This window comes from Electrona antarctica (genome assembly GCF_951216825.1).
Source record: "Electrona antarctica genome assembly, chromosome: 16".
Taxonomy (NCBI): Eukaryota; Metazoa; Chordata; class Actinopteri; order Myctophiformes; family Myctophidae; genus Electrona; species Electrona antarctica.
This window is the reverse complement of record NC_136797.1, coordinates 36,330,375-36,340,726: the sequence shown is the minus strand read 5'-3', so window position 1 is coordinate 36,340,726 and position 10,352 is coordinate 36,330,375. Positions and strand designations below refer to the sequence as shown.

The window sequence follows — 10,352 nt, the reverse complement described above, 5'->3', positions numbered from 1 at the left end:
TGTCAGGACAACGTATTCAGCAATATGAGACGTCATCTTGTGACGGCTACATCACTACGCCATCATCATCACCACTGTGCTGAACCAACGAGAGCTCGCCAACCATCGCCAAGTCGGACCTTGTCATCTGACATCGCAGACATGAACTATTTTCAACCAATGAACTAACAACAATGTGACGTCATCTTCTCCTTTAAAATCATGGACAATGCTGGAGAAGACTATTCGGTACCCCTCGGATAATTGGATTATTTCTGTAAATGAATGTAATTGTACTTCCGACACATTTCTTGTAAAATGGATCTATCTTCACTAAACCTTTAAAACCTTATATTAGGCCTCCTGTTCTTTACTATTTTAAGGGTTTTACTACTATGGTTCCAAAAGGATCTTTTACTAAAGGGCATTTCTCTCATTTAAAGGTAAAATAGGCCTATATTACTTATTTTTAATTCATTTGGTTTCCTAAAGCTCTCTCAAAAGGTTTTATCATTGCAGTACTGGGTTAACATTCTCCTCGTAATGGGTTAAATTAGAACCTATCAATGCATGGCTTGTTTTTATAGTTTCCTTAAGAAGTTGAGTACACAAGGTTTTGTGTAATTACTTAGAAGCGTCGCCACAGGCACGGATGCTTCAAAAGCATCTTGGCAAACGGGCTGTGTTGAAAGCGTTTCTTGGCTAACGCTACCGCTGTAGGCTAGTAGTTGACTCGAGCCTTTTGCTGAAAAGATGAGAATATTTTAAACTTTTATGCATGTCTAAAAACTGTTGTGAGCTTTATGTTCATTGACTTATGTTCAGTAATGTTGAGACTTAATATTGATCATATTCAGCTATCTTGCTATCTTGTCATAGTCAGAAGGTGGTTGACGCCCCACTCTATTGGCCCACTCGAGTATCATGAGACCAAAATGGTTTTAATGTCTTATTTTAAACGATGTCACATGAGATTCACAGAAATGGAGAAAATTGCAAATCTATAAGCTCATAACGTGACAAAAACTTTGTAACCCTTGGTGGGTTTTATAAATATTTAACAAATGAAAAGTATTTCAGTAACATAGTTTTGGACAATTATTTGTAGACAATACGATCAATAACTGCTCAATGTGATCCTTGTAGTATAAATACATTGTATGATGTCACATCTATGTTTCAGTCTACATGTAGGGCTTTGAATAAATCCAATTCTTTGTCAAATAAATCTTACAATCAACATTAATGTTTGTTGTACACCGGTCAGAATCAATATTGTTCAGTTGTTTGACCGAAGGTCAAATGCGGAAGTAGACGTTCTGAGATGGTACTTCCGGCAGTCTTCCGGGTGCTTCAAAACGCCACTGAGCAACTTCCACTGACATGAATAGCTGGGGGGGGCGGAGCTTCGCGCCAGTTCAGTCTCTATCCTTTTATATACTCTATGCCCCCACCGCCCACCTCCTTTTAGTCAGTGGAATTTGACCTTTTGACTGTGGCCCCAATACTACAACTACAACACATTTTATTTGACCACAGATCTTATTCATCTTTGTTGTTGGACACACACACACACACACACACACACACACACACACACACACACACACACACACACGAAATGTAGACCCTTGTGCCGGGACACCTACTGGTTGATATGTGCTATTGCATTAAACTGTATTGCAGCAGCTTTATGATGTGTAGTGTTGCAAGTTCAGTTGGTATCAAGTCCAGGGTGGGACATTAAATCCGTAGGCCTACAACTTAATAAACAAGGTGGTCAAGGGGGGGAACCCAGTGTGCTCTCTGCTGCCCCATCTGGCGGAGTCAGGTTAATACTGCATACCGACGTCAATGACACTCTTGCATCTACAACCCCAACATGTATGTATGTATGTATGTATGTATGTGTGTGTGTGTGTGTGTGTGTGTGTGTGTGTGTGTGTGTGTGTGTGTGTGTGTGTGTGTGTGTGTATGTATGTAAGTATGTGTATGTATTTGGTTAAAATGGGTAAGGTTTAAAAAAAGGCAAAAGCATGCTCTGTTGCACTGGCCTAAAAGTGGGTCCTCTAAAACTGCTTCAACTTCTGAGAATGTGTTTGGTTCATTAGCCACCAGATGGCATACCTTATAAGTATGTATGTCTGTATGTCTGTATGTATTTAAAAGGGGGGCTTTTTTGTAAAAATCCAAGCCTACAATAGCCTACCTTCAGATATTTAAAAACCAAAGTTAGTTTACCAGTGAATAGCAACATGCCTATTCACTGGGGACTATGCAAGGCAGAGGCGTCCAGTGCCGTCCACCCCCCTGAGTCCAAGTTAGACTAGACTGCATACCTTGTATGTACGTATGTATGTATGTAGGGTAAGAATGGTGGTCCCTTATTGGCTGTTGATGGTGACAGCAGTTGTAATGGACATTAGTTAGTAGCAGTACTTGTACACTCTGCTTGCGCACAAGTAGGCCAAGTATGGCCTATTTGTGTGCAAGGCGCAAGTTGGCACCTCGACAGAGTGCATTTCTAGTTTAGTTAGACCCAGTCCTGTTAATGTCTATGTCTTCATTTATCTCCACTGCACAGGTGATATATATATCCATGCATGTTTTACCTCATGTTTTACCCAGTGAGGCTCTCCAGCGTTGAAGCACTCGGCCCTAGTGGTAAGAGCGGGGATTGCAGGCGGACCCGTGGAGTTATGATGAGGAAAACCCCGTGCAGCTGGGGTTTAACATTGAGCGCCCGTTTGCACTTCCGCATTTGACACCAAATTTGGTGTCCAAATAAAATAAAAACGAGGAAGTAGACGGTTCTTCCGGGTGCTTCAAAACGCCACTGAGCAACTTCCACTGAAATGAATAGCGGGGGGCGGGGCTATCGCTCCGGTTCAGTCTCTATCCTTTTATTACTCTATGGTGTTACCAGAGCCCTGTTAGTCAGCATTACCTGCTTCCACCTCTCACGACGAGGACGTAGGGATGGATTTTGAGAGGCATCTTTCCCTTTTCTTTAATTTTTCCCCTCGTGGGTCACCAAATACGAGCACATACCATATGAATAATGAAGATCAGAAAGTTCTTCCTTCTTCCCACAGCTGACACTGGTTTGAATCTGCCCAAGGCACATTATTGCATGTCATCATGGTATATGCACTCTTACTCGGTGAGACACCACGCTCGCCTTTTTTTAAAGATATTTTTTGTGGCTTTCGCCTTTTTATATTTTTATAGAGGGACAGAGTGACAGGAAATGGGGAGAGAGATGGGGGGGTGACATGCAGTAAAGGCCGTCGGGATCGGGAGTCGAACCCGCGGCACACTGCCAGACTGGATCACCAGCCAAGCCGCCCGGGCCAACGCTCACCACTTTTTATCTTTCTTTTAATAGATTTCTTTCTGCGAATATATTGGTAATTTACTTATTATTACTTATTTGCTAATATTTAGTTTTGTATTATTTTTTCCCCTTTAGTTTTTTTAATCATTGATTATCAGGTCGGTCCCGAGTTCCGTCATTAATCCCCAGGGCCCCTATCATGTGCATTACTTAAATGTAAACTATGTAGCCAGGTAAAAAAAAAGTAAGGTAAAAATAAATCCTAAGATTATGGAATAATTTACTGCCCTCCCCTCAGACGCAGGACGAGATGGAGGGTGGATTCCTTCTGGATGTTGTAGTCAGAAAGGGTGCGTCCATCTTCCAGTTGCTTGCCTGCAAAGATCAGCCTCTGCTGGTCAGGGGGAATTCCTTCTTTGTCTTGGATCTTGGCTTTGACATTCTCAATGTTGTCACTTGGCTCCACTTCCAAGGTGATGGTCTTACCAGTGAGTGTCTTGACAAAGATCTGCATTCCTCCCCTCAGACGCAAAACAAGATGGAGGGTGGATTCCTTCTGAATATTATAGTCAGAAAGGGTGCGTCCATCTTCCAGTTGCTTGCCTGCAAAGATCAGCCTCTGTTGATCAGGGGGAATTCCTTCCTTGTCTTGGATCTTGGCTTTGACATTCTCAATGTTGTCACTTGGTTCCACTTCTAGGGTGATGGTCTTACCAGTTAGTGTCTTGACAAAGATCTGCATTCCTCCCCTCAGACGCAGGACGAGATGGAGGGTGGATTCCTTCTGGATGTTGTAGTCAGAAAGTGTGCGTCCATCTTCCAGTTGCTTGCCTGCAAAGATCAGCCTCTGTTGATCAGGGGGAATTCCTTCCTTGTCTTGGATCTTGGCTTTGACATTCTCAATGTTGTCACTTGGTTCCACTTCTAGGGTGATGGTCTTACCAGTTAGTGTCTTGACAAAGATCTGCATTCCTCCCCTCAGACGCAGGACAAGATGGAGGGTTGATTCCTTCTGGATGTTGTAGTCAGAAAGTGTGCGTCCATCTTCCAGTTGCTTGCCTGCAAAGATCAGCCTCTGTTGATCAGGGGGAATTCCTTCCTTGTCTTGGATCTTGGCTTTGACATTCTCAATGTTGTCACTTGGTTCCACTTCTAGGGTGATGGTCTTACCAGTTAGTGTCTTGACAAAGATCTGCATTCCTCCCCTCAGACGCAGGACGAGATGGAGGGTGGATTCCTTCTGGATGTTGTAGTCAGAAAGTGTGCGTCCATCTTCCAGTTGCTTGCCTGCAAAGATCAGCCTCTGTTGATCAGGGGGAATTCCTTCCTTGTCTTGGATCTTGGCTTTGACATTCTCAATGTTGTCACTTGGTTCCACTTCTAGGGTGATGGTCTTACCAGTTAGTGTCTTGACAAAGATCTGCATTCCTCCCCTCAGACGCAGGACGAGATGGAGGGTGGATTCCTTCTGGATGTTGTAGTCAGAAAGTGTGCGTCCATCTTCCAGTTGCTTGCCTGCAAAGATCAGCCTCTGTTGATCAGGGGGAATTCCTTCCTTGTCTTGGATCTTGGCTTTGACATTCTCAATGTTGTCACTTGGTTCCACTTCTAGGGTGATGGTCTTACCAGTTAGTGTCTTGACAAAGATCTGCATTCCTCCCCTCAGACGCAGGACGAGATGGAGGGTGGATTCCTTCTGGATGTTGTAGTCAGAAAGTGTGCGTCCATCTTCCAGTTGCTTGCCTGCAAAGATCAGCCTCTGTTGATCAGGGGGAATTCCTTCCTTGTCTTGGATCTTGGCTTTGACATTCTCAATGTTGTCACTTGGCTCAACCTCCAACGTGATGGTCTTGCCAGTGAGGGTCTTCACAAAAATCTGCATGTTTGCGGAATTTGGCTTACGATCTATACTTTTATCTTAGTCTCGTAGTATCCTATCCTATGCAACAAACACTGAAAACTGCACTTAATGCTTGAACGTACCCTCTCTTATATTGACAGTGATGTCACAGTTCTGTCCTAGTACTTACTGACCTTGCTGTGATTGGTTCTCTTAGATTTGTTTTAACACTACACCAACACACGCAAGCCCCAAATTAGGAGTCATCCTAAGGAGGCAACAACACACTACAACACAGCATGGACTTTTCTTGCGTCGTTATAGTCACTACCTGAAAGCTACTTCATTCATCAAACAAATTATTATGTCATTTTGTTTTCAGCATTTTGTCTTCATCGTACTGGCGTCATAGACTGGCCTGGACTCTATTTGACCATGCCTGCTGTCATTGCCTGACACAGACCTCCATATATGGCCATAATAAAAGGAACCGAGAGACAGATACAGCCGCGTTACCGTTTATTTAACGGGTAGCGGGGTAGGCCTACATGTGGAACGCCAATAATCACAGCAAAGCATACCTTTTGCTTTTTATCATGATGACACATGTGATGATGAAGTCAGGGGGTGGGCACACACAATGAAAGCCACATAAGACACAATGAAGTATTAATTAAAACAAGATGGGGTCTAATTAATCCATAGACTTGGCTGCCACATGACGTCACCGGAGGCATGATGATTTTTGGTGGGGTAGAGTTGATTTTTTGGGGGGGATGAATAAGACAAGGTCTATAGACTTGGCTGCCACATTACGTCATGTCTGAAAGCCAGACATTGGAGGGACTTATAGCACCCCTCAAAAAGAAAGGCAAGACAATATTGGGTATAATATGGGGGATATTTTTCGCCAACATAAATAAATATGTACCGTACATAATATGAAAGGTTAATATAGGAAACTCTCTCGAGTGCATGTGAAGCTGTTGATATTTCTGTACATTTTTGATATTTCTACATTTTTTATGCAGGGCTTAAAAACAACTTGGCAAACATGCCAGTATCAGTATCAGTTAAATCTGTACAGTAGGCTATAGCCTACTCATTTACAGTGACTTATTTTATGAGAAAGAAACAAATCGATTATACTTAATTGAAACAATTCAATTGATTTTACATTTTGTTTCTTAATAGTTTGTTTCCATAGTTTTTGGATGATGTGCATCAACAAGTCGCACTGCAAGGCGTTGTGTCGTGAGCTTTTGGTGTTTTATCCCCTCAGGCCGGGAACCCATTTTGGGGTTCTGTACAGTATGTTACTATGTACAGTATTCAAAAATGTGATGCTGCTATATAAATATTTTGAAGTTTTTCAGAAAACTTAGGTCAGGCTTCAGAAGTCCTTTTTAGAATCTGCCTCAGGCCTAAATGGGTTAAACAAAGAGATTTTGTAGACTAGTGGGGGAAAAGGAGGAGACCTAGACCCCTGGGGGTCTATCAAGTAGGGTTTAAGTGATTAACATGTATGCACACATAGCACCTGGCCGTGGCAGCGGTGGCGGAACGGATAGCGGCGCGGTCTTGATACCGGAAGGTTCCCAGTTCGAATCAGCCGTCCGACACGTTAAAAAATTACCACCGCTGAAGTGCCCTTGAACAAGGCATTGAACCACTACGATGAAATGTGTTCTATGAGCAGGGCCTGGCTGGAAACAAGTTCTTGAGCTTAGCCCAGATACCCTGGGTAAATATAGATTTCATTTCATTTCATTTCACCTCAAGCTCTGCATGAAACTCATTCATGAGATCACAGTTGGTGGTTTGAATGTTAAACCCGACAACATAGTGTAGTAATGCAAATTAACACAGATGGCCCTGTTGCATATGAAATGAAATGAAATGATTACTATATTTACCCAGGGTATCTGGGCTAAGCTCAAGAACTTGTTTCCAGCCAGGCCCTGCTCATAGAACACATTTCATCGTAGTGGTTCAATGCCTTGTTCAAGGGCACTTCAGCAGTGGTAATTTTAACGTGTCGGACCGCTGATTCGAACTGGCGACCTTCCGGTATCAAGACCGATCCGCTATCCGTTCGGCCACCGCTGCCACTAGTCTTCTCTAGTCATTTAGCATTTTAAAAGTAATTTAAATTGTGAAATTATGTTTAACACTTCATAACACTTTTGATAATGCATAACAGGTTTCCTTTATTATACATATTACATTGGATGCTGGTATCCTCTCCATATCAGGAAGAGAAACATATGTTCACATTGCAAAAAAAGAAAGAAATAAAATAATCATCAACACTAAGAAATGTATGTACAATTAAAATAGAATGAAGAAAAAAATACTTCAGATATTGGCAGTTTTTCAGAATTTAGTCATGTTTTCAAATCTGTCAATCTTTCTCAATCTTTATCTTTATTGTCACATCACATTACAAGTAAGGTGGGTGAAAAACTTGGTTGTGCAGGCTCATATTGCAGTTTAAGGTAGAGAGAGAAGAACATAAAGTGCATGACATAACAAAGTGAGTGCAAAATAAATAAAAGTTCGTCATGGGTGCATGTACTGTATAGGCTATAACAAAAAGAGTCCCTATTTGAGCATGAATCAGTTCAGTTCAGTGCGTCAAAACTTAGCTCTTGTTCAGCAGTCTGATTGCTGATAAGTAAAAGCTGTTCAAGAGTCTGGTAGTACAGCTCCCGATGCTCCTGAATCGCTTGCCTGGCCGTGGGTGCGGCAGCGGCTTGAACAGGCTGTGGCTGGGGTGCTGAATGTCCCTGATGATACTTTCCGCTTTAGCCACGCAGCGTCTCTCATGTATTCCCTGGAGGGGGGGAAGCTCCACCCCCACGATGCGCTGTGCTGTTCGCACCACTCTCTGCAGTGATCTGCGTTCCGCAGCGGTGCAGTTTCCAAACCACGCGGTGCTGCCACTTGTCAGGACACTCTCTATGGTGCTGCTGTAGAACGCTCTGAGGATGCGTGGGCTCACTCTGAACTTCTTCAGGCGGCGGAGGCAATAAAGTCTCTGTTGGGCTTTTTTCACCACTGTTTTGGTGTGTGTGGCCCACTTCAGGTCCTTGGAGATGTGTATCCCCAAGAATTTAAAGTCAGTGACCTGTTCCACTGCAACGCCGTCGATGAAGATGGGTGCATGCTCTCTCTCCTGTCTCCTAAAATCCACGACCAGCTCTTTGGTCTTACTGACGTTGAGAGCGAGGTTGTTTTCCTGACACCACTGTGTCAGTGTGTCAACCTCAGCTCTGTAGGCCGTCTCGTCATCGTTTTCAATGAGGCCCATCACTGTAGTATCATCTGCGTACTTAATGATGACGTTAGAGCTGTGTGTGGTCGTACAGTCATGTGTGTACAGGGAATAGAGGGGAGGGCTCAGCACACAGCCCTGGGGTGCTCCTGTGTTGAGGGTCAGGGGGTCCGATGTAATGTTTCCCATTCTCACCACCTGACGGCGATCTGATAGAAAGTTCAGTATCCAGCTGCACATGGCCGGGTGCAGTCCTAGATCCCTGAGCTTTGCGTCTAGTCTGGTGGGAATTATGGTGTTAAAAGCAGAGCTATAATCTACGAAGAGCATTCGGACACATCTGTTCTTGCCCCCCCTGTCCAGGTGGGTGAGTGCAGAGTGTAGCGCCAGGGCAACTGCATCGTCGGTGGATCGGTTCTGACGATATGCAAATTGCCATGGGTCCAATGTGGCCGGCAGCACAGAGCAAATATAGTCTCTCACCAGTCTTTCAAAACATTTGCTCACAATCGGAGTGAGGGCCACCGGTCTCCAGTCGTTCAGACACGCCACCTTGGAGTGTTTGGGAACCGGTACCACAATGGATGACTTGAAGCCAGACGGGACCACAGCTTGGGAGAGGGAGAGGTTGAAGATGGTCGTGAACACTCCTGCTAGCTGGGCTGCACATACCTTCAGCACCCGGCCTGGGATGCCATCGGGACCAACGGCTTTGCGGGTGTTCACCCGCTGGAAGGCTCTGCGCACGTCAGCTTCCGAGATGGTTAAAGGGCTGGCCTCCGCAGTTAGTGCAGGCGGTGGGAGGTTGTGGCTCCCTGGGTTATGTTCAAAACGAGCATAAAAGGTGTTCAGCTCACCAGGGAGGGAGGCAGAGGGACTCTCTGCACATCTGGCTCTTCCTCTGAAGTCTGTGATGGTCCGAAGCCCCTGCCATGTGGTCCTCACGTCCCCGCTCTCAAATTGGTCCTCCAACTTGGCTCTGTGGGAAGTCTGTGTATCTGATGGCCCTCTATACAGTTGGCAGGTAGCATACTTTTTCAATTCAATCAGGCCTGTATTGGCATGGGAAACATAGAAGGCTACATTTACATTGTGTGAAATCAACAAACAAAAAAAGGTACAGTTAAGAATATACAGCAAATGCCTGGGCCATGGCTCAGTGGTCCAGGCACCTTGGCTGGTAATCCAGTCTGGCAGTATGCTGCGGGTTCGACTCCCGACGGCCTTTACTGCATGTCACCACCCCATCTCTCTCCCCATTTCCTGTCAGCCTACTGTTTGTCCCTCCATAAAAAATATAAAATAAAGGCGAAAGCCACAAAAATCCATGCATGTTTTTCCTAGGAGTGAAGGAAGGGGAAAAAAAACATTAAAAAAAAGAATATACAGCAAATAATGAAACATTGCATTTCACTGTGTACTTTTTAATTAAGCTTTGCAGTCAAGTACAACATATAAAATCAAACCAAAACAACTTAAAAATTGAAATACAAGCTGAACATTTTTGCTTTTGGAAAGTCTCTCTCTCCCTCTATCAACGCACGCACACACGCATGTGCATGCAAATAATAAGTAAATACTCAAGTAAAGTTTAGATATTCCAAAAATGTTATTGCCAAACATTATTGCCAGTTTATTGCCACAGTTTGTTGTAGGCATGAAGCCACAGGCCAAGTGGCCAACTAGTCTTGAAAAGTCATCATCAACATGCCACATCAAATGAAAACCTGTAAAACCATCTTGTTATAACAATACATATTTTCACATTCATGGCGTAGAAAACAACGCAAATTCATGCAAAAAAGAAAAGCCCCCCCTAAAAAACCCCAACAACAACTATAAAACGATTAAACTAAACAAGGTGCTTTTGGTCCTCCACAAACCTCCACACGTCTTCTGCAAACGGGACACGTCTTCAT

The 10,352-nt window shown here is 43.9% G+C and overlaps 1 protein-coding gene across 1 annotated transcript; it reads right to left on the bottom strand.

Moving 5' to 3' along the window:
- Window positions 1–2,922: 2,922 nt before the first annotated feature.
- On the bottom strand, window positions 2,923–5,198 carry LOC306939429 (polyubiquitin-C-like; the record flags this gene model as incomplete). Its single annotated transcript, XM_079524017.1, has 2 exons — window positions 2,923–2,936; window positions 3,692–5,198. The coding sequence occupies 2 exons, from the start codon at window positions 5,196–5,198 to the stop codon at window positions 2,923–2,925; spliced, it is 1,521 nt and encodes a 506-aa protein (XP_079380143.1).
- Between the last annotated feature and the right edge of the window lie 5,154 nt (window positions 5,199–10,352).